The 25390-nt window shown below is 44.3% G+C and overlaps 1 protein-coding gene across 2 annotated transcripts in view; it reads right to left on the bottom strand.

The window, feature by feature from the left end:
- The window catches only part of LOC138768583 (synaptotagmin-1-like), a 180311-nt gene that overhangs the window by 9511 nt on the left and 145410 nt on the right, over positions 1–25390 (bottom strand). For both annotated transcript variants that reach the window (XM_069946511.1, XM_069946512.1), the window contains exons 4-5: positions 6373–6489; positions 1774–1941 (exon numbers count right to left, since the gene is read on the bottom strand). In XM_069946511.1, the coding sequence (XP_069802612.1) occupies positions 1774–1941; positions 6373–6489 (285 nt within the window). The remainder of the gene's footprint in view (positions 1–1773; positions 1942–6372; positions 6490–25390) is intronic.

The following is a 25390-nucleotide window of genomic DNA, read 5'->3' as shown; positions in this document are numbered from 1 at the left end:
AACAACGGCCGTGGATTTCAATGCGGCCGCAAACGTAAAACTTATATTTGCCGAATTAAACTTGATTTTGATGTAAAAAAATTTCTGAGTGGTTTCTCGGGCTGGGTGCAGTATTTGAAGTAAATGACCTGTTTCATCCCGATTATAATCATGCTAGGAATCAAAATTAAGCAACGGCCGTAGTTTCACAACTAGCCCGTACGATAGTAATTCTACGGCCGTTGTTTTGGCTTTCAAATAACGGCCGTTGGAAATAACAGCCGTTATTTTACGTAGTGTGAACATAGCCTAAGGGTATATTCACACGGGCGGGCTCGCAGCGAGATTCTCGCTGCGAGCCCGGCAGGTCCTGGCAGTTCCCATACACTACATACTTGCTGTGGTCTAAACGACCGCAGCGAGTATGTAATTATACCGCCCTTAACCCCTTCTGCTCCCGGCCGGCTCCCCCGCTGTAAGCAGCATACATTACCTGTCCTTGCTGCACGGGTCCGGCGTCCTGCTCTCCCGCCCGGCCAATCAGTGGCTGCGGCTGGGCAACACACTAATTGGCCGGACGGGAGAGCAGGACGCCGGACCCGTGCAGCGAGGACAGGTAATGTATGCTGCTTACAGCGGGGGAGCCGGCCGGGAGCAGAAGGGGTTAAGGGCGGTATAATTACATACTCGCTGCGGTCGTTTAGACCGCAACAAGTATGTAGTGTATGGGAACTGCCAGGACCTGCCGGGCTCGCAGCGAGAATCTCGCTGCGAGCCCACCCGTGTGAATATACCCTGGCTGGGTTCACACACTGTATACTTCAGGCAGTATTTGGTCCTCAAGTCAGGTCCTCATAGCAACCAAAACCAGGAGTGGATTGAAAACACAGAAAGGCTCTGTTCACACAATGTTGAAATTGAGTGGATGGCCGTCATATAACGGTAAATAACTGCCATTATTTCAATATAACAGCCGTTGTTTTAAAATAACAGCAAAAATTTGCCATTAAATGACGGCCATCCACTCAATTACAACATTATGTGAACATAGCCTTTCTGTGTTTTCAATCCACTCCTGGTTTTGGTTGCTATACAGCCTCACAAATACAGCCTCAAATATACATAGTGTGAACCCAGCCTTATAAAGGCGTAATCCAGGATTAAAAAAACATGGCCACTATCTTCCAGAAACAGCAGTTTTAGTGGGTATTGCAATTAAGCTCTATTCACTTCAATGGAACTCTATCTTTTCCACTGGTGTTCAGCATGGATAGTTATTGCATTGTTAAGCCTGTTAGTACATCCGCACAAAACCAGCACTGTACAGAAACTTCAAAATGAGAAGGAGAATTTTTGTCAGCTTCGAGGTGGTGGAAGTGTTATGCAAAAATGAAAAAAAAAAAAAAAAAAAAAAAAAAGAAGAAATGCATGAAAACTACAATACAGTGAGCAGCAAGAAGCAGAAAAATGATTACAAATGTGCAAAAACAGTATGATAAATTTAGCACATACCACAACACAGCAGTAAACTGACCATTTGGCGCTTAGAAAAACGCACAACCTCAATGCTTAATTTTGCCCCAGTGTTTATTTCCTTTTGCTTTCCATGAGTCTTTTACTGAAAACCCTAATTTATTTATTTGCTGACAGTGCAGTTCCATCGATTACAGCGTGCCAACGTAGCATGCACAAGCTCACAACAAGATATTATTATATGTGTATTCTCAATTCCCAGATCAAATCCCAACTACAATCCCAAGTGTTGCAAACTGTCAATATCAAATCACCTCTTACCTTGAAGGTGAAGGACTCATTGAAGGTGGGATTAAGAGTTTTACGATGCACTTTAGTTTCATACTTCTTCTTTTTGTCTGGCAGAAGAAATACTTTGACGTAGGGATCAGACGTTCCACCGATGTCCAAAGCTGGTAGATCTGCAGCTTGTATTATTCCCACAACAAGCTGAGTAGGGAAAAAAACACCAAATCAGATTACTGTCTGTATTTTGGTTAGATCAGCTAGTGGTTTACCAGCTTCACATCAGAGCTTTAGTTACTTACTATGATATAACTGCAAATGTTTGGGGAAACTGTCTGGCTTGCATTGAGGTTGATAACTGAAGTGCCATGATGGGCATTGTATGGCTAAGTACACACGTCTGTCATTCTTGCCGGCCATCAAAAAGATTATCGTGATAATTATTTGTGGCCATTTTTGACAGCCATTGGGAATGACAGATGTAGTATTCAAAAATGTGAACATAGCCTATAGATGTTTGTCACATAACAGGTCAACCTGTGGGCCTATGGCCAACTTTCACATAATTGTATAACAGCATTGTAGAAGTCAGCCTGACTATGGGGCAACTACTAGGGGCGGTAGACTTTCTGCAGGTGTAGAATCTTGTTTGTACCTTGAATTTGCTAAGAAGCCATAATGATACAGAACGCATAATGATATTAGACAGAACTTTTTTTTTATGGATGAATGCCGTCATATATTGTTTTATTTATTAGAATGTTAGAGCATTTTTTCATGTAATATGGGACAGCTGCCGAACTACAGATATACCTACAGACAATCTGTTACTTGGTACAAACAGTTCTAGGAATGTTCCACTGTATTCAATTAACTTACAAACAACAACAACTGTGGCTCTGGCTTTTGTTCCCCAACATATAATTTCACAGCTGGCATTTAGATTAATATAGTTTCACATTTACATAGTAGAAAAGGATGAATAAATGAATAAAAGCCCATTAAGTCCATGTCTGAGTAAACTCTAGAGTAAGACAAAAATAGACCTCTATGGGTAGTCAGATAACATACATTGGGGGGAATTTATCATGAGCGGGGTACCTTTACACCAGTCTTACATAAATTCCCACCCCCATGCCCCATGGTGGATTTACTAAGAGGAGCACACCTTTCAGTAATTCTAGTGCATGTGTGGCATGCGCAAGCCGAGTGCAGAAATCTATAACTATGCCTGATAAACCTTTGGTTTCCATCTCTTTCCAACAGCAAAGGCTGTTGTGGAAGAAGTTAAGTTTTCATTAGTTGTCCTCAAGGTTTGTTTCTGCTTTGGCTTAAATGATTCAGGTTACTCCCATTCATTCTCTGGGAAGATTTCTTCCAGCAGATATACTGTTAACACCTCCCCTGCCTAGTGATTTACAGCCTGGTCCTCCTGTCTGGTCTCTTGTTTCTCTGCTCAAATCGTCTCTAAGACCAGGACCTGGTTTCACATAAAGCTCAGTCATTTCCTAGGCCTGAAGCCTGCTATAGGTTTACACTTGTTGTACCTGTTTCAAGCTTTCTATAGCTGTGTATTCTGAGCTCCTGTTATACCTGACCATGGCTTTTTTCTGACTATTCTTTGGATCTGTGATTTGGTCTTTTTGGTCCATTGGTCTTGATTGATTTTTTTGGTCCTTATTTGCCTCATTGACTCTGTTTATTGTTTAGCAACTTTGTACCAGTATCTGACTCTCCGGGTTTTGACCCTAGCTTGCTGACCACCCGCCATTGTTTATTTTTGTCCTTGTCTCGTAATTGTCTCATTGTTGCCTTGTATTGTATTGTGTCCTCTATGACCTATTTCAACGTAGGGAATGTCTCCAAATTGTCCCGTATCATTTTGGATACGTTGAGGCAAGTAGTTAGGGACAGGGGGCTTGGGACAGGATCAAGACTGCACTTGTGTCCATGTCTTCTGTGTGACCTGTCCTGACATGCTCCTAAGCAGATGTAGATTTCTGCCATGCGTTCTCCCTGCCTTGCTGTGCCTGCCCATTAGGTGAGACAGATGTATGCTAGGGAAAAGGTACAGATTTTTGCCCAAAACAGAAAATCGCATCTCATAAAATCTTAGAAAATGCTTTGAAGCTGCAAAACTGCTATAGCATCCAGCCTGCCACATAGTGAGAAAGAGAACATGCTTGCTGGCAATAAAACATTACAGCAATATACGAGGATCCAGCACTTTTCAGGTGCAATAAAAAAAAAAAAAACAACTGGTTGATTATGCAGCACAAGTCACATAAAAGAGATAGCACCAATATGTTAAGGGCACAAGGAGTCCTTAGTTATAGTGTGTTTAGATTTTTCTGACAGATTTTTTTTAAGCCTAAGGGTGGGTTCATACTGAGGAATTCTCATGGATAATATCCGCGGAATTCCGCTGTCTGTCCGCGCGCACGGCCGTGCGCCTTTCCGCCAGCTCCATAGACACCATTCTATGGGCTGGCGTATTCCGCTATCCGCCGAAAGAAGTGTGCGCGCCTTTCCGCCGGCTCCATAGACACCATTCTATGGGCTGGCGTATTCCGCTATCAGCCGAAAGAAGTGACATGTCACTTCTCTCGGCTGATAGCAGAATACGCTGGCCCATAGAATGGTGTCTATGGAGCCGGCAGAAAGGCGGGCGGCTGTGCGTACGGACAGCCGGTGGAATTCCGCTGACATTATCCATGAGAATTCCTCAGTTTGAACCCACCCTTAGCCAGGAACAGACTATAAACAGACAACAGGACATAAAGGAACGATTGAGATTTTTCCTCTTTTTAAATCCATTCCTGGCTTTGGCTTCAAACCTGTCAGTTAAATCTGTGTAAATACACCATTAGTTAAGTATTCAACTAAAAACATAACTTTTCATACGTTGCTGCCCATGATGAGACTAACTATTCATTCCATACTTGTTATGATCTATTCAGTCTCCTTCATCTAGTTCTGATCCCGCTGCTTTGTGCTGAAGACAAAGAAACCTGTGTCTGAGCTGTTCCCTTCATCTCTGCTCTGGACCCCTTCCTCCCCCTCCCCTCCCTTTCAAGATGGCTCATGTAAACAAGTCACTGGCAGGCTGTATCTAGTGATGATCAAACAGTAAAATGTTTGAGTTTGAGTCGAACCTTGAACAGTAGTGAAGTTCGGTTGAAGTTCAACTCCAAATCGAACCCCATTAAAGTCAATGGGAGATGTTCGGGTTAATTTTGACACCTATATGTAGTAGGAGAAACTGTAATTATCATCCAGAAGAGTAAACTGAAAACATGGAACAACTTATAGCCTGAAATTTGGCTTTAAGAATGAAAGGAAAAAAAAAGGGGGATAAAATACTGCTAGAGTTGAGCGAATATTGAAATATTCGATAATTCGAAAGTCTATGGACAGGAAAATGCTTGTTGCAAAAATACTAGTCTAACCTTGCTAAACACCCCACTAATTTCATTACCTATCTAAGTAATCTCACTAACTATCTGACTAATCGAAATGGCAGCATGCAGGGAAAGAATGAGACACTGAGAGAGGAGTCTATCCAGCACAGTGAGTGAGCTGAAAATGGCGTCCAGAACACATCACAGTGAGTTTAATATGAGATGGTCATTTAAATTTAGCAGCCAATTAGACCCCTACACCTCAGCAATGACGTTTCTGACACTTCTATGTGCTCTGCACTCATTGGCTGGCAAAAAGGCGCTCGGACGCTAACTCGAACGAACAGTAAAATGTTCGGTTCAGTTCGAGTTTGAGACAATCGAGATGTTCGCCTCGAACCTAACTTTTCTCGAACAGTTCGATCAACGCTAGCTGTATCTACAACTTTGTAATGCTGGGAGGGTAAATCTGAGGTCAAGTTGCTGATGAACTCACTGGGATTAACCTTTCTAACATTAGAGTTGCTTCAAAATTGCAGATACAGCCAGCCAGGGACTTGGTTATATAAGCTGTCTAGGAAGGGGGGAGGAGCAGAGAGAGAGAGAGAGCAGCTCACACACACATTTCTTTGTCTTCAGCACAGAGCAGCAGGATCGGAACTGGCGTAAGCAGACTAAATAGTTAATAACAAGTATGGAATGAACTGTTAGTCAAACCATGGACAGCAACATCTCTTTTAGAATGCACCAAATCTTTAAATGACTCATGCTATTTGAAAATCCAGCGCATCTTCCGCATTCTGTCTAGTTCAAGTCTGTATCATGTGTTAGTTGGCTTAGTTGGCTTAGTTTTATGCTCGAAAAAAGATGGACCCAGTCCTGGGAAACTAGGAGAAGTTTCCCAGGACTGGATCCATCTTTTCCCTGGACCCAGGAGGAGCGTCAGGAAGTGGAGCAGACTTCAAAACCCGCAGACTGATGAGCAGAATGCCGGTAGGAATGAAGCGCTTCCCTTCATTCCTACTGTAGATTCGCTCATCCCTACCAAAAAGCATGACAAAAAGTTGTGTATTATTGGCGCTTTCTACCAAAAGTAAAACAACCTTTAGGTGGCTAAAAAGTTTCTTTAATACATTGATATTGTGATATACAGTAACTATTAGTAATTACATAATCTTTTAAGTTTCTTATGTCAATATAAATTATGCCAGTGATGAAAATAATGTAGCCGCACCTGTCCAGTCTGGAAGTCATAGTCCAAGGAGTACTGCAACTTTCCTAACTTCTCCTGGGGCTTCTCTTCTTTTCCATCTTGTAGAGAAGGATCCAAATCTTCAACATCTGGTTGTACCTGTGCAAAAACAAAAAAAAAATATGTTTTCACTACCTTACATAGTTACAGCATGCAGCAAGTAAAGAGGAATAAAAGTACAAGCAATATTAGGATGCCTTTTTTTTTGGGGGGGGGGGGGGGGGGGGGCATTTTTCTGGCCTTTAAAAAACACCAATGCAGCTCATGGTGTTTTTTTTCCCCTGCGTTTGCATTTTTTTCTGGCTTTTTTTCCCTGTCATTTTTGACTTAATGTGTGAATAATCTTTTTTGAGGTTTTTCTCTGCCATCATCGGGCATAGTTGCTGGAACAAAAGGGTACAAAAAAATTATTTAGATGATCTGAACATTCCCATTGAGGTCAATGGGAGGAAACCCCCACAGTTTGCAAAAAAAAGCTACACCCTCAGCATGCTGTGTTTAAAAAAAACTGCCACAGAGCCTCAAAAACGCCACCCAAAAAAACTCCATGTGTGTAAGGCAGATCATGAACTTTCATTGACTTCCAGCTAACGTTTGGACACTGGCATATTTGCAAAAAAAATTTCAATGCCTTTTTGTCTGCATTTTTTCATGACTTTAAGGCAATGTGAAGCCAACCTCAGGGACTTTCTTTTTTTTTAACAAAAAGGCAGAAACCTCTTTAAGGCTATAATTCCACTACGTACTAACGGCCATAGTAATGCTAAACCATGGCCGTTGTTGTAAAACTACAGCCATAATTAATAATCATAAACATTAATTCTGGCTGTGGTTTTACAACAACAGCCACTGTTTGCGCTCATCTGTACATAGTGGGAACGTAGCCTAAGGCTATGTTCACACAACGTATATTTTCGTAGAAGTATGGCCGTTGTTACAATTGACATCAACGGCCATACTTTGTACGAAAATATACGTTACCTTGCCTTCTATGGGATCCCGGCCGGAGCATATACACATAGTATACACTCCAGCCGGGATCTCTCACGGCGCTGTAGAAAACTGACATGTCAGTTTTCTGCGGCCGCTATTCAGTGAATAGCGGCCGCAGAAAACCCTGTCAGTGCACACTGTGGAGCGAGAGGCAGATCATAGTGGAAAATGGATATAACAATAAGGGAAAATGGATCATAGGAGATCATAGTGATCATTCATAATTGTAAAAGCGCCTGTAAAATGAATTTGCCATAACAACAGCATACACAGAGCCTTAAAGGGAATCTGTCACTAAGTTTATGCCACCTTAAAAAAGGGCAGCATATTCTGGTGACAAAAACAGATCGGTGTATTCCTTACATCATTCTGTTTAGCCTTTCTCCTTATATGCAGAGAATGGAATTTGTGCTGCACCCCTCTCCCCGCCCTCCAGCTGCTGATTGACAGTTAACTGCCTATACACAGCATGGTTAGATAGCTGCCAATCAGCAGCTGGTCAGCGGAGTTTTCTGCTTCTCATAATAATATTAATAATAAGAATAAGAATAATATTTATTTGTATAGTGCCAACAGATTCCACAGCACTCATTTAAATATATAAATAGATTACAGGTTATATTTATATTAAATTTTACAATGAATAAATTAAAATATTAAAATACAGAATTAGAGACCTGCTCTCGAGAGCGTACAGACTAGGATGACTAGGGTGACACAAGAGGCAACAAGTGCTTTATTTGTTAATGATCCAGTCTTTGTACATAGGGTCTCAAAGTGCCTATAGGTGATTGGGCGAGCCAGTCACACACCATTTTCTAAGCTCAGGTAGCAAGTACAGTGTAGATGGCACCAAAGAGGTTATAGAAAGGATGTAGAAGGGATAGCAGAGGGAGATAAGATAAGGAAATGTTATAAGCGCACCTGAAGAGATAGGTCGTCAGTTCACACTTGAAACTGGGGGTGTTGGAAATTAGTCTGAGCTCTTTGGGTTGAGAGTTCCAGAGAACTGGTGCAGCACGAGAGAAGTCTTGGAGGCAGGAGTGAGAGGTTCTGATTATAGAAGAGGTTAGTGTAAGGAAGGATGGTAGGTGGCGATGAGGGATGAGATGTATGGAGGGGCAGAGTTATGGGTGAGGGTGAGGAGTTTGAACTGTGTTCTGTATTTAATCGGTAACCAGTGCAGTGACTGGCACAGGGGGGAGACATCAGTATAACGGCTGGAGAGGAAGATGAGCCTGGCTGCTGCGTTCAGGATAGACTGGAGAGGGAAGAGCTTAGAGAAAGGAAGACAGATTAGTAGGGAGTTACAGTAGTCAAGACGGGAGTAGACCAGGGGGACAGTCAGAGTCTGATCCCTGGGGAACCCCAACAGAGAGAGGTAAGGGAGAAGAAGTAGAGCCCGAGGATACACTGAAGGAGCGGTCAGAGAGGTAGGAAGAAAACCAGGAGAGAACAGAGTCCTTAAGACCAAGAGAGCTGAGCATGAAGAGGAGGAGCTGGTGGTCCACAGTGTCAAATGCTGCTGAAAGATCCAGGAGAATCAGCAAGGAGTAGTTTCCTTGTGACTTGGCCTTCAGGAGGTCGTTTGACACCTTGGTAAGAGCAGTTTAAGTGGAGTGAAGGATCAGAAGCCAGACTGTAGAGGGTCAAGAAGAGAGTTATCAGAGAGATAGCGGGTTAGGCAAGAGTAAACGAGACGTTCCAGGAGTTTAGAGATGAAGGGGAGATTAGAGACAGGTCAATGGTTGGCTGCACAGGATGGGTCTAGAGATGTTTTTTCAGTAGCGGGGTAATTACTGAGTACTTGAATGAGGAGGGAAAGATCCCAGAGGAGAGGGAGAGGTTGAATATAAGAAGAGATGAGGGAGGTGAAATAAGATTGTTTGGCGAGGTGAAGGGCAGAGGAATCAGATTTGAGGGTGAATTTGTAATGAAGGAAATCTGCTGTGGTTCTAGAGTTTCTCCACAGACGTTCAGCCGTCCTAGAGCACCGCTGAAGAAAGAGAGTTTCCAGGGTGTGCTAGGGCTGCTGGCATCTGTGGCGGGTGTGAGGAGAGTAGGGGGAGCTACAGAGTCTAGGATAGTTTTCAGGGAGTTGTGGTAGTGTTGTGTGGCCGTGTTTGGACAGGTGAGGGATGAGATTGGGGACAGTGAGGATTGTAGGGAGTCGATGAGTTGTTGAGTGTTGATGCCATGCAGATTTCTGTATATGTATGGGGAAGGGGTGTCAGGAGGGGGGCGATTGTTTGTAATTGTTAAAGAGAGGAGGTTGTGGGGACTCTTTAGGGTGCTGTCTCTACCGACAGATAATGTTGTTTAAGAGAATGGTGAATCATGTTAGACTTTTACTGTCCAACCCTTTTATTCTTAGAGGGATAAGCCAGTCTGGCTGTGGCTACCTTCTTTCTCCATAGACAAAACCTAAATATCCAGCAATGCAAAGCTGTGTATGGATAAGTTGGGAGAGATAACTGTTGGCTGTAGAACAGTTGTTCAAAATGTATGGCCAGCTTAAAGGGCTTTCTATCTTAACTAATGTCTTATTAAACTTTAGTAAACAAGTAAATGTGACTGCATTTGGTCTGTTTCATGACTACCTGAAAAGGGGGGTGTCTGTCAAGAGGCAAAGCAGCTATAATCAGATGTGCACCACATACATATATGTAAAGGAAAACAAATATGCTTTTTTTAGTAAAGCACCATTTTTTCTCTATGCATCTGATAAATTCTTAGTTTCCTCTCTTAACTGTGACCCTGCAGACACTTTCCCAAAATCCCCTTTGCATGTTAAGTGGAAACCAACTGCCAGTACTAATAGGACAGATCAGGTGACTGGGATTGAACTGAGCATGGGTGACCCCAGAAAGTGGAGGCCTGGCAGACCAAGGGCAACAGGTTTTTAAACAAAGCAGCACATGGGATTAGTGAGCCTATATCTATCAAACTATACATTTTAAGAAATGTTGTTAGTTTGAAATATGTTACATTTAAAGTGTCACTGTCTTTTTTTGTTGTTACAGAAATCAATAGTCCAGGTGATTTTAAGAAACTTTGTAATTGGGTTTATTAGGCAAATATGCCATTATCTGCATTCAAAAAGACTCCCCCCCCCCTCTCTCTCTCTCTCTCTCTCTCTCGTTTTTACATTGTGGGAACATAGACGTACTGTGTTCACTCTTTATTTTATAGATCTGGTATTTGCATTTTTAAGGTATACTACCAATTTGTAGCAATTCAGCTCAAAATTTTAAATAGCTATGGTGAAGTTCAATGGGGGGCCCAAGTTGAACTTTTGCACCAGGGCCCATGATCCTCTAACTGTGCCCGGGCTATGTTCCCACAGTCTGCCAGAACACATCCATCTATTGATAATGACAGATGAAAATATTGTTCATGATCATCTTTTGGCGCTCCTGTTGTGGAGAGTGTCATCGTTTTAATCCTAATAGGAGATATATTGAATAAATAATTTAAACTGAGGTCAACTTGTCATCAGTATTTCAATCATTTTGTATCATTTGCAAAAAACTGACTTCACTTGCAGATTCTGACAAAAATTCAGGACATTATAGTGCCATCATAGGACTTCACAGGGACTTATATAGTTTTAACTTACTTATGGGGATTGTTGACCCATCTGAATCAATGAAAAATTATGTAAATCTGGGAATTCATAAAAATCCTTATATTGAATAAAGGGGTTGGCCACTTTATATTAAAATTGCTCAGTGTATATTATTAGTAAGTGTACTCATAGAGCTAAAATCAGATTCCCCTGCTCCCGACTGTGCTGTCCTGCACTGTGGTGAGTCTGTCCATGAGATGGCTGACATGGAGGAGCATGTGACCATGCCCTGCCCCCCAGTGTCCACCACTGAGCCTGTATATGCCTATGGTGGACACTGGGGGGGGGGGGGAGCATGGTCACATGCTCCTCCATGTCAGCCATTTTATGGACAGAAACAAGACAGAGCAGGGCAGCACATCCTGGATGAGGGGAGTTTGATTTTAACAGGGAACTGCTGTCAGTATATACAGTGAGTACACTTACTAATACTGTACACTAAGCAATTTTACTACCAAGTGGCCAACCCCTTTAAGGGTCATGTACACAGCAAAGCTCTGTGCTTTACAGTCTATACAGTCCTTTAATATGAAGCCATATATCCTATATGCACTGAAGGACTGTGCATACATATGTGGAGAAACTCTTCATACTTGCAGATTACAATAGCTGCAATCTCTGTGAAATTTGCAATATATAGAGGGACAGTAAAGGACACATCAATGGCAGCCATATCACAGCAATGTACAAGAACCATAACTTGCTGAGTTCTTTTGATGTTTTGAAGTTAACTTTTGATTATACAAATACATAAAGGTTAAACAGTGTACTTGCTGGAGAAAAAGCATCAGATTGTAGATGAAATCTTCAGCCAAAAGTCCTGATTAACCTTTTAACTGTTTATTCGACAGATTGCTCAGCTTAGAGGGAGCATTAGTCCTGGGTCATATGACATAAAGCAATTAAGTGATTAAGTAAAGCGCATTTCACAGTGCTAGACTATTGCCAGCAGAATGCTCTTTGCAGCAAATATTTGGTTAAGGGGAAGTTTTACATGAAAAAAACACAACTAGACAGAAAAATGAGACACTCCGATATGACAGGTAGAGGTGAAGACAAAGGGAAGGCAGCCGGGATCACAAGTGACAGCCGGAGTGACTAATGAGCATGTACCGTATGAGCAGCATTGTTCTAAGTATTTCTCAAAACTGAAAGAAAACTGGTGAAAACAAGATCGAGGAGGACAAAAGATAATTTCATTTTCAAACAGCAGCAATTGCTGAACCCTCATGTGAAATGAAGTGTCAAGGAACAGTATGATGTCTGGCAAGAAACATTCAGATTTCACAGCCAAAAAGCATTTAATTTTAGTAGAGCAGGAGGTAGAGAGAAAAGAATGACTTGCAATGTTTTGTCGGTAGCTGCTTTCTTGAAGACTTATTTATTGGCTACATAATAAAGCCATAAAAATTTATCACAGAATGAAGATTTGAAACTGTAGTTTTGTAGTTGGAGATGATCCGATCCATTATTATTAGTACATAGATAAAAGGAGAATTGTGCATAAAATGATGGATTGCTTACACATGGCAGCTGCGATAAAACTTCCATCTCTTGGAGTATGGACTGCCTCTAACTTGTCTAATAACTGCATCCATTTCACTGCACCATTTTGTTCTGTTCTTTTCATGACTTTGGTATTGTAGAGCACGGTCCACCCGTACCCCACTACACCAAAACCAATGACTCGCCTCCCACCCCACCAGGTACTTAAACCCCCCCCCCCTTTAAATGAAACACAAAGTCGCTGTTTGGAAAAATTGTGGCCACAGCAGCCAATATTTATTGACAAACAACAAAAATTAGACAATTAAACATCAACCATCTTAAAATTCTCAGTTACTTACAACAACCCTAGAGGAGGTCCTTGTAGCTACAGAAAGATCTGACGCCCACTTCACTATCAATAGTAATTTTCTTCTTGCTATTGCCTCCAGTTGCCCAGCCTAACTCGGAGACACCATCCCACCGTGGCTACCATGCCACCCGTTGCTCTCTAGTGCTACACCGCCAGTGAGAGCCCAAAACATTTTGCGCCAGACCTCCAGTAAATGATCAGGACTATTGAGGAGGAGGGTTATACCCTACTATGATCCCCCGTCCCCCCAACAATTTGACTTCCAACCAAAAGGACCTCCCCCGCCACGGCTGCAATGACAATCTAAACCCCCAACATCACCACCAACAATCCACTGTGGCCCCCCCCCTTTTCACCAACATCCCCACCCCCTGAGCCAAGACCCCAAAAAATCTGCCACTATTAGGGAGGGAGGGTGGGACAGCTCGCGGGTTTGGCACTGAATGACTTCCCGTCCGCGCTTACCCGCCTAATTAACTCCTCCCCCAGACAGCTTACATGCAAGACCGCCTACAAACCCAGTCATGCGGGCCTGCACGTAAGCCTGCGGCTCCGCTCCGGCCCTCCTGTCATAGGAGCAAATTCTAACAACCTTAGATATGTTACGCAGGTACACTGACAGTGCCTGTCAGACCCTATTGGCTTGAATAGGGTTTCCATTACAGTGTATAGTATTTTACTGGATAAAATGGTGCAGCGTGTTGTGCTATTTTGTCCAGTATTTTGATGGAATCTGCGAATAGGCCTCCCAACAAAACTTCCAATGCAAATTTTATCAAAGCCTCAGTGGATTGTGGATTTGTTATTGCCCCGCTTCTGAATGGAGTACCAAATAGTTCCCAAATAATATAACGATACAGTGTACCAATGGGACATTTGCTATAAATACTTAAATAGAAGTCCCAAAACATTCAATATTGCACATATTTGATATTGTCACAATCAGAACAGTTAAATGGTAAAATGGGAAAGTAGTACCTCCATGATTTATAGCTTGCCTCACAAAAACAAAGCCTCATACTGCTGTCATAAAACAAAATAAAATTTTATGGAATGCAAAGAGGGAAATTTGTAGCTCTTAAGGTTTAAATTGTCCTTGTCCTTAAAGGGGGTTTCGGGTCAAAATAGACTAATGAGCTATCCAAAAGAAAAAGAATATTCAAATGGGTTCTCCTCTAGAAGAAAGAAAACACACAATCTGAATCTAAAGACTGACTTGGGGCAATGGGCTGCAGCATATTACCACTGATCTCTGTGATTGGCACTTGTTTGCTGTGCCTTTACATAGCACAACAACACATGATGATACATGGCTGACAAAGATGCATTAAATAGGCTGCACAACACATCTAATCAGCCAAAGAGGGTTTTATAATATGTTGGTTGATAGCTGGCCCCTTCAGAAAGGCCAATTGTAGCCAATGAGCATTCCTAGGATTGCTTATTTACCTGATGATTGGCCCATGTAAAATGTCCTCAAGATACTTTCTGTCGCCAACCAGTACCCTGCTCTGTACTGATAAGGGGCAAGAATCCCAAGTCAGCTGTCAACAGATGGGTAAAGCCCCTATTACACGGGGCGATTCAGAGGAGCAAACGAGCGCCAACCAGGCAGGTCAGCGCTTGCTTGTTCTTCATTCCCCGCAGGGGGGGGCGTTGGGAGCTGCGCACGGGGTGGGGAGGGCTGCCTGGATGATTGCTAGATTGTCCAGGCAGCCCATAGAAGATAGCATAATAATAATGTTTTTATTTGTATAGCACACACAGATTCCGCAGCGCTTCACCTATCTGTATGTTTTTGGGTGTGGGAGGAAACCGGAATACCCGGAGGAAACCCACGCAAACACGGAGAGAACATACAAACTCTTTGCAGATATTGGCCTTGGTGGGATTTGTACCCGGGACACCAGAGCTGCAAGGCTACTGTGCTAACCACTAAACCACCGTGCTGCCAAAAAAAAAAAAAAACAGCGGTCTGCTGCCGCCGCTCCCGTTACCTCGAGTGATGGCAGCAGATCGCTGTTATCCTGATCGTTTATTTTTCAACATTGTGCATGTCGGCTGATCTTTTATTACACTAGACAATTATCAGCTGTAACGGACGATAATTGCTTTGTGTAATAGGTCCTTAAGGGTACAAACCCACTTGCCGGATCTGCAGCGAGTCTCCTTGCTGCGTTTTTGCAGCGAGACTCGCTGCAGATCCCAGCCCTATACTTTCATGAGCAGAGAAACATCCCTGCTGCGATTTTGTCTGCAGCCTTCCCCATTAACCCCCTAGCCGCCGGACATTATACATTACCGGGTCCCCGTTCCTGCTTGCTTCGGGGCTCCCGGTGTCTTCACGGCCCGTCTGGCCAATCAGTGCGCTGCGGCGGGGCAGCACACTGATTGGCCGGGCAGAACGTGCCGGGAGCCGCCGAAGCAAGCAGGAGCGGGGACCTGGTAATGTATATCCTGCCCGCCCCCCCTGCAGCCCCGATCGCCCCTGGCCGCATGATCGCCCCCCGCACCCCCCAGCCGTACGATAGCCCCCCGCAGCCCCGATCGCCCCCGGCCGCATGATCGCCCCCCGGCCGCATGATCGCCCCCGCACCCCCCGGCCCTACAATAGCCCCCCGCAGCCCCGATCGCCCCCAGCCCCCGGCCGCATGATCGCCCCCCGCAGCCCGTGCGGCCGGGGGCTGCGGGGGGCGATCGTGCGGCCGGGGGCGATCGGGGCTGCGGGGGGCTATCGTACGGCCGGGGGGTGCGGGGGGCGATAATGCGGCCGGGGGCTGGGGGCGATCATGCGTCCGGGGTCCGGGGGGGGGCCATCATGCGTCCGGGGGGTGCGGGGGGGCGATCATGCGGCCAGGGGTTGGCTGGGCGGGCCGTGAAGACACCGGGAGCCCGAAGCAAGCAAGAACAGGGTACAAACCCACTTGCCGGATCTGCAGCGAGTCTCCTTGCTGCGTTTTTGCAGCGAGACTCGCTGCAGATCCCAGCCCTATACTTTCATTAGCAGAGAAACTCGCAGCAGGGATGCAGATCCCAGCCCTATACTTTCATTAGCAGAGAAACTCGATTTTGTCTGCAGCCCTCCCCATTAGCCCCCTAGCCGCCGGACATTATACATTACCGGGTCCCCGTTCCTGCTTGCTTCGGGGCTCCCGGTGACTTCACGGCCCGCCTGGCCAATCAGTGCGCTGCGGCGGGGCAGCGCACTGATTGGCCGGGCAGAACGTGCCGGGAGCCGCCGAAGCAAGCAGGAGCGGGGACCTGCCCGCCCCCCCTGCAGCCCCGATCGCCCCTGGCCGCATGATCGCCACCCGCACCCCCCGGCCGTACGATAGCCCCCCGCAGCCCCGATCGCCCCCAGCCCCCAGCCGCAGGATCGCACCCCCCAGCCGTACGATAGCCCCCCGCAGCCCCGATCGCCCCCGGCCGCATGATCGCCCCCCGCACCCCCCGGCCGTACGACAGCCCTCCGCAGCCCCGATCGCCCCCAGCCCCCGGCCGCATGATCGCCCCCCGCACCCCCCGGCCGCACGATCGCCCCCCCGCAGCCCCCGGCCGCACGGGCTGCGGGGGGCGATCGTGCGGCCGGGGGCGATCGGGGCTGCGGGGGGCTATCGTACGGCCGGGGGGTGCGGGGGACGATCATGCGGCTGGGGGCGATCATGCGGCCGGGGGGGTGCGGGGGGGGGGCGATCATGCGGCCAGGGGCGATCGGGGCTGCAGGGGGGGCGGGCAGGATATACATTACCAGGTCCCCGCTCCTGCTTGCTTCGGCGGCTCCCGGCACGTTCTGCCCGGCCAATCAGTGCGCTGCCCCGCCGCAGCGAACTAATTGGCTGGGCGGGCCTTGAAGACACCGGGAGCCCCGAAGCAAGCAAGAACAGGGACTCGGTAATGTATAATTTCCGGCGGCTAGGGGGTTAACGCGGAGGGCTGCAGACAAAATCGCAGCAGGGATTTACATCGCTGCTGCGAGTTTCTCTGCTAATGAAAGTATAGGGCTGGGATCTGCAGCGAGTCTCGCTGCAAAAATGCAGCAAGGAGACTCGCTGCAGATCCGGCAAGTGGGTTTGTACCCTAACTCTTCCTTGTAAAGAAGAGTGAATCTGCAGACTAAGCTGATAAATACAGATGTACAGTGGTACCTTGGTTTAAGAGTAACTTGGTTTAAGAGCGTTTTGGTTTAAGAGCTCACTGTACTGGGTGGGAGGGTGAGTGGAGGAGGGGCATGGTCTGCATAGCGGGGTCTACAGCACTGTACTCTGACCCAGGAAGTCTCCCTCACCTTCCAAATCATAGCAGATCCACTTCAGGCTGGGGCTTACATCAGGGGACAGGACTGTGGAGGTAATCTCTTCATAGCTGTAACCCCTCTCTCCCCGGACAGAGAGTGCTGCATGTATGTGCCCACATCTGTCCTGCTCATTTCTTCATGCTCCCTGCAATCTCGGTCAGTCCTTGTGTTTCCCATCCTCTCCATTACTGTACAGTAACTTATAATATTACATATTCTGCTGTTTTTAAATGTTTGTTTCATTTGTTTTACATCAGAATATAAAATCATTATTTTTGCGGTGTGGAAGCAATTGTCTGTATTTCTATGATTTCTTATGGGAAAATTTGCTTTGGTTTAAGCGTGGATTTGGATTACAAGCACAGCCCCAGAATGAATTATGCTCGTAATCCAAGGCACCACTGTATTTCTATTGTTAAATCTGTCTGGGACCCATCAAAGAACTACTTCCTACAGTATATGTGTAAAAAACTAAATACAAAATACTAGTGTATGTATACTACATGTCTCAGACAGTTTTATTTATAAGCAGAAGCATTTCATCTGGGACCCTCTTTAGTACTGGCACATGAAAACAAAATTCTCAAATTTGGCGGATTATTGGTTTTCAATGGTAATTTTATACTTAAAGGGAACCTGTCACCGCGGACGTGGGCACAGAGCCTGTCCGACCCCCCGGTGCAGCCCCCGGATACTTACCCTTTCTGGCGAGTCCCGCACCTGGAGCCGGTCCCGGGACGAAAATACCAGCGCCCGAAGCTGCGCGCTGCAGAGATGAGTCCGATGCCCATAGAGAATGACGGCTCCAGTCATTCTCTATGGGCATCGAACTCATCTCAGGTAATTTGCATACAGCGCGCGCATGATTCGGATGCTGATATCTTCGTCCCAGGACCAGCTCCAAGAGCGGGACTCGCCAAAAAGTGTAAGTATCCGGGGGCTGCACCGGGGGGTCGGGCAGGCTCTGTGCCCGCGTCCCCGGTGACAGGTTCCCTTTAAACACCAGCCCAGATTTATTATGCCTGCGCCAAACAAAGACCCCACAAAAAGTGTAACAAGCAGGGTTTGTGTTCTGCTTCCCACTGTTTGGGTGGGGGCGTTGCATACTATTTAGGTTGTAGTAAACATCTTTGCAGAGTGAAGGTGGGAGATTGAGATCAGTGTCTGAGACACCAGTTTTCATAAATCACCCAATGTGTATTTCAGAGTGGCCTAAACAAAACCTAAAGGGAAACTATCTATCATGATAGGAGTACTATCTGCCGTTTTACCGCAGAAGTTGTTGTTATAAGTTTAAATAAAAAAAGCAGACAGATAAACAATGGCTAAGAAGTGATGTAATAAAGTAAATGAATAATGTGCACTGAAGCAGAAGGTCCAGGACAGCTAATTGAAAGCGTGGATCATAGCTTCCTTCTATGAGGTTTTTGGTTTTATCTTGGTTTTATGCATTATTTGTATTCACATATTCAGAACGCTATCATTTACCATTGAAGTGTATATAATGTCATGATGTAAAGAAAGTAGGGGGGTCCTTTGAAGCGAAACAGAGTGAGACAGGCTGTTACTGTTACCTAACTGGCGCCTGGCCCATGTATGTCCACAATATGGCCATGTATCTTTGATATGGAGAAATGGATGGTGAACTAGAAATGGATGGTGAGTACAGCATGTTTGCTTTATTTCCAAGAAATCTTTATGGACTGGCGTGTATTGGATACACATTGGATAGTGCTGCCGACCTTCTGTTTTGTATTTCAGTTATAGTTGTAAGGGGTTGTGTGTTGTTTGTTTATTTTTTGTTATCTAAACCCATATTTTTTATTTGTATCTCTAGTTTTTGTCTGCTGTGATTTTTTTGCTTTTTAAATCCACAGAGTCTTAAATATCCACATAAACATAATCCTGTATTTTTAGATGCATAAACAGGGATTCAAATTCTTCTTCTGCGGTAAATTCATTTTAAAATGGGTTCTATACCTCAAATTCAGGATCAGTACCACACTTCCTTGTTCCACAGCTACAACCTGGGATCCAAGGCAAAGGGTGTCTCTACTGCCATCCAAAATTATCTATGTTATAAAGTATTGGATTTCTTCATTGACACCGAGGGTAGGTTCCTTTTTACTAAAAAGTGTGCTGGAAGGGTAAAATAATTACTGTGGCTAACCTGTATTTCCCTAACCAGGCTTAGACAGATTGGGGGATTTTGCCCTGGTGATTATGTTTATTGGTGGGGCGGGGGAGGGGAGGGGGGTTGGGGTGTTGATGGACACGGCTTATAGCGGCACAGGGCAGTACAGAGCGGGGTCATGCCGTGACTCCTCTGTGTACGAGTATGTCATGGGTCCATAATGGGGGTATTCCACTCAAACATAACTTTTGATTGGTTGCTGCCCATAGTGAGAATAACAATTCATTCTATACTTGTTATTATGTTATTAATTTCATACTTCAGCTTTTCTCTCTGTCTCCTCCTCCCCCTGCCCTTAAGAGACAGCTGTTGTAAACAAGTCCCTTACTGGCTTTATCTGCAACATTGTAGCTTCATTCTGAGGTCAAGCTGCTAATGAACTTTCTGTGATTAATCCTCCCAGCATTACAAAGAAGCTACAGTGTTGCAGATAAAGCTAGGGGATTGTTTACATTAACTGTCTCAGAAGGGAGGGGGGAGGAGGGGAAGAGAGAGAGAAAAGCTCAACCACAGATTTTTGTGTTTTCAGCAGAAAGCAGCAGCTCAGAACTGGGGGAAGGAGACCGAAAAGATAATAACAAGTATGGAAGAAATTGTTAGTCTCACCATGGGCAGTAACATATCAAAAGTTATGTTTAAGTGGAATACCCCATTAACCCCTTAACAACAAAGGGCGTATATTTACGCCCTGTTGTCGTTAAGGGAGTTCAGAATGGGGCCGCGCGGCGACCCCGCTCTGAACCGCCGTGATCCCGGGTGCCGCGCGTAGCCCGGGACCGCGGCTATTAGCGGGCACGGTCCGATCGCCGTGCTTGCTAATAAGGTAATCGGATGCAGCTGTCAAAGTTGACAGCTGCATCCAATTACCATATGCAGCCGTTCCCTGGTGGCGCTGACCCCGGCTCGGCACTCGCCTGTTTTTGGCTGCAGCAGCCGAAAGCAAACGAGTGCCGATCTCATTGATCTTTGCTGTAAAAGTATACAGCAAAGATCTCAATGAGAGATCAGAGTGTATATACTAGAAGTCCCCCAGGGGGCTTCTAGTATAAGTGTAAAAAAAAATTGTGTTGTTGTTAGTAAAAAGCCCCCTCCCCCAATAAAAGTCTGAATCACCCCCCATTTCCCAGGTTATCGCTGAGTGCGTAATCGCCCGAACTATTAATTAATCACATTCCTGATCTCGCACGGTAAACGGCGTAAGCGCAAAAAAATCCCAAAGTGCAAAATTGCGCATTTTTGGTCGCATCAAATCCAGAAAAATTGTAATAAAAATCGATCAAAAAGTCGCATATGCACAATCAAGGTACCGATAGAAAGAACACATCATGGCGCAAAAAATGACACCTCCCACAGCCCCATAGACTGAAGGATAAAAGCGTTATAAGCCTGGGAATGGAGCGCTTTTAAGGAACATATATTTGTTAACAATGGTTTGAATTTTTTACAGGCCATCAGATAAAAGAAAAGTTATACATGTTATATATCGTTTTAATTGTAACAACTTGAGGAACATATATAACCCCCCAGGGCGAATGGCGTAAAAACAAATACCCCCCAAATAAACAAAATGCGTTTTTTTTTTCAATTTAACCACACATTTATTTTTTTTCTGGTTTTCCACTGTACTTTATGCAAAAATTCAGCCATTCATTGCAAAGTACAATTAGTGACGCAAAAAATAAGGGCTCATGTGGGTATCTAGGTGAAGAAATGCAAGTGCTATGGCCTTTTAAGCACAAGGAGGGAAAAAAACGAACCGCAAAAATCGAAATTGGCTCTGTCCTTAAGGGGTTAAGGGGTTTAGTCCACCTAGGGGACTATTGCAATTACTAGAATGCCTACACTATTCAATGCTATCCCATTGCATAGCATAGATCAGTGTTATTAGTCCTCTTCTCATAGAATTTAACTGAGGCAGACTCTATGAGAAGCTTGCCAATCGGACTGCTCAGAAGTAAGTATTAGCTCCTGTCACTGACCAAAAAACCTGAGCAACTGCTATTGCCCATCATTGATGGTGAAGCCCTCCTAAGCTGACCCCATTAAACTTCATAATATACAGTATGGTACTCATGGTCTAAATTATTAGTATCACAACCACCTGTTTTATTTGTGATTCTTTTCTGTTTAGTATTGATAACTTGTATGTTGGTATTAGGGGTAGTAAAGGGATTAGACATTGTCTTGATGCACAGAGAAATAACGTTTTAGAGATTTCTAATACCTCACTGCAAGACATGTGTTTTGGTTCTTTCCTCTCTTTGATGTATATGGCATTATATATGGTGTGTATTGTTTATATACTTTTGTTTTGAAAACTTTCATAAACAAAGATTAAACTATAAAGGGAAACAGTCACTCGTGAAACCCCATATGCAATCGCTTTCAATCATAAGGGGATGGGGCAGTGAAAATAAGCAGACCATTCTTAGTGGCAAATAAAAGCAGTGTCTGAAAACAGAGAACAGAGAACAGACCAATAGTCAGTGGTTGCATATGTGATTACTTTTCATTATAGTAACTAAATGTGTCAGTCCTAGCCAAGCAGTGGTGCTTTTACCTCAGCTATAAGAGACATGCACTTATCTCTATGCGTCATAGCATATAACAGTATTGCAGTCGACTTTCTATAGGCAGGAACCTTGGTTTTAAGACTACTTTAGCCTATAATTGTAACGTGTGAAGAACATCTTTTAATAAGAGACATTATTCTGTACTGCACTGTAATTCTCCAGCTACAATCTTTGCTGAGGGATCTGCCCTGAAATGCTTTTCCATATTGAGCGGAAGTTAGGCTAGTTCCTCTTTTGAACTTTATTTGTCAGTTTAAATCTAGATAAAATGGCCAAGGAAATACTGGGGCAGATCAACAAAAACTAATCAACATTAGTAGAAAATTTGTGTGTTTATTTTCATACAAAAAAGGTGTAAGGGGACCCATAGAGTTCTTCCTTTCCATTATTGTAGTGAGGGTAAAATTCTAACTACAGTACAATGCTTGTTATCCTGCAGCTTTATAAAAATCATCTCATGACTAGAAACAAAAGAGCAGATTAAACCGTTTTTTCTATGCTTGTAAAAAAGTATAGGGATTGGGAGGGAAAATAAAAAATTATAATAATAAAAAAATAACAACCTCACCCCTCCAATTGCTGCCAGACTAGTGCTGCCACTGCTCAAAAGTCCCTGGAAGAAGAGACCTGGTGATGTCACTGTACTCTGAGCACTTGAACACAACAGCCAATCACTGGCCTCAGTGGTCACATTCACCAGTTGTGAGTAATTTTGGGAGTCTGTATTTAGAGGGGGACTGGTATCCGGGGTTTCTGTTCTGCAATGTATAAACAGAACTGGACAAGGGTATGTATAACGGACGATCTGGCCTGGGGTCTATATCTGTATTTTGGAGGTCTGATATGTGGCCTACCGAAAGAGGTCATATGTACAATCTGTTATTCAAATTAAATTAGTTGGAGGAATGTTCCGTACATATGAATAGGGGTAGCTGGCTTTGAGACATACTGGTCTAGATGATAAGACCATAGAAAGGATCTTGCTGGAGATAGACTTTAAAGCGTAACTGTCATGTTTTTTTTTAATTGCAGAAATCAGTAGTATAAGCGATTTTAAGAAACTCTGTAATAGGTTTCATAAGCCAAAAAAGCCTCCTTGTGTACTCAAGAAGCAATCTCCCAGCCTCCCCCCCCCGACTTCTTATCTGTGCATTATCAGGCAAACACGTCTTCATTACAGAGAAGCCAGTGAAGACGGGTTCTGCTCTCTCCATTGTAAGCCTATGAAGAGGGGAGGGGCCGAGGGAGATGAGGGAGCAGGAAGAGGTGACATGAAGGTCAGCTGTTTGTAGACTCTCTGGGCACCTAAAACGCTAAATTCAGGTGTCAGAAAGGTCAGTGCTTATCTATGAACTTACTGAGAGAAGATTGCAGGGTGTTGTGCTGTGCAGAAATCCTCCGTGCTCAGTCACTCCTAACAGCCCCTCCCCTCTCAATAGCCACATAATGGAGACAGAAATCCTGCTTCATCTGATGTGAGGGGGGAGGCTGGGAGATTGCTTTTTCAGTACAGAAGGAAACTCTTTTAGTACATAAAACCTATTACAGAGTTTCTTAAAATCGCTTGTACTGTTGATATTTAATGTTTTCAGAAAAATGGCCCTGAAATGACAGTTACGGTTTAACTGGAAGTTGACAGATTCTCTTTGGGGTTCTTTCTGGTGCTATGTCTTTCCATACTTCATCATAGACTATCCACTGGTTTCTTCCATTAGATAATAGTAAATACAATTCTGTGCATTTTTTTATGTCATCAGTATGTCACCAGGTAATAATAATACCCACAGTATCTACTTTTGGTTCCCATTATTTCTTTAGATTACAGGCTTCAACAGCATAGGCCTCTTTGCATGTTGTTTTGGTCAATACCTGCAATCTTTGTGTGTAACTTGGTGTAAAGTGTTGAAGCTTTGAAAATGCAACATGATAATAGTAATACAGAGCACCTGTCCTATGACCACCCATGGCGATAATTGCACAGGCAGCAACCTGCAACTAGGATCCAGACAGCTGAATCCTTTGGCTCACATTATACCTACCAGCTTGCCAATTTATCATGGAATTTTAGAGTAAGTGTTGCTGCAGCTTTCACAACATATTGCCAATTTACTGCTGTCTAACAAATGGTGACAGTAATGAGACATCACAATGATAGATGAAAGGGAGGAAACAAAACTCGCACTCCTCTGGGTATGATGGAGCAAAAGTGATCCAAGTGGAGACAGCATGCCATATAACAATGTAGCAAACGTTTAACCTCGTTCTTTTGCACACAAATATTTTAAAAACTCTTTAGATTACCAGGCTGCCAAAACATAAGGCAAGCCAAGCATCGTAAAAAGAATGATGATGATCAATACGATGGCAACTTCCCAAACCTAATTTTACAAATGGAGATAAAAACACATAGAATAGAAAATAGAATATTATTTTAAGGATGGTCAAGAATTTGTGAAAACTGTCAGGTTGTATTATATTATAGCTAGAGATGAGCGAACCTCGAGCATGCTCGAGTCCATCCGAACCCGAACTTTCGGCATTTGATTAGCGATGGCTGCTGAACTTGGATAAAGCCCTAAGGCTATGTGGAAATCATGGATATAGTCATTGGCTGTATCCATGTTTTCCAGACAACCTTAGAGCTTTATCCAAGTTCAGGAGCCGCCACTAATCAAATGCCGATCGTTCGTGTTCGGATGGACTCGAACCTGAACCCGGTTCGCTCATCTCTAATTATAGCCTTATGACATCATAGCATTGACTGAACTGCATAACCTCAAACTTAACTGGGTCACTTAACTCTACATACCTAAATGTTCAATAACCTTTTAACAAACTTTATGGGTAATCTGTCCTATGTATGTACAGGGACATTTACAAAGGCTGCACCACTGGCATGGTTTACACCTTTTCCCTGGCGAACGACTGCGGTATCCCCTACCTGCCCGATGGGAGGGGGAAAGTTACGGTGCCTGGCGTCCTCCAGCACCTGCTAGCAAAAATCTACACCTGCTAGTAGCCCAGGGCTGGTCAGGTTTACTAAGAGGCGCAATCAGTAAAAGGAGACGGGGTCTAATTTAAGATCTACACCTAAGGCATACACCGGTCTTTATAAATGTCCCCCGAGGATTTATGGAAATTAAATATCTTCTATATTGAATTTTACCAGCCAAAAACTCCATTTGGATTTGGATGAACTTAACCGCTAGGAACCTAGGTTACATGATGATGTTGGTCAGTAGGGTGTAAACTCATCACAGGGGTCCAGGAAGGGGTAAATGTGGTTTTCTAACTGAATCAGTACCAGGAGGTCTTGTAGGAACAAAACTGACAGGCAGGAGAATAAACTGTGAGCAGTCCAGAAGTCAACTAGACAGGAAGTCACGTAAATGCAGAATCAGCAGGCAGCGGGTAGCTGGGAACAGTCAAGTGAAGAGGTGAGGTCAAAATAGAGTTCGCA

The sequence above is a fragment of the Dendropsophus ebraccatus genome, chromosome 12, assembly GCF_027789765.1.
Source record: "Dendropsophus ebraccatus isolate aDenEbr1 chromosome 12, aDenEbr1.pat, whole genome shotgun sequence".
NCBI classification, from domain to species: domain Eukaryota; kingdom Metazoa; phylum Chordata; class Amphibia; order Anura; family Hylidae; genus Dendropsophus; species Dendropsophus ebraccatus.
The sequence above is the reverse complement of the archived record's forward strand: the minus strand, read 5'-3'. Positions and strand labels throughout refer to the sequence as shown.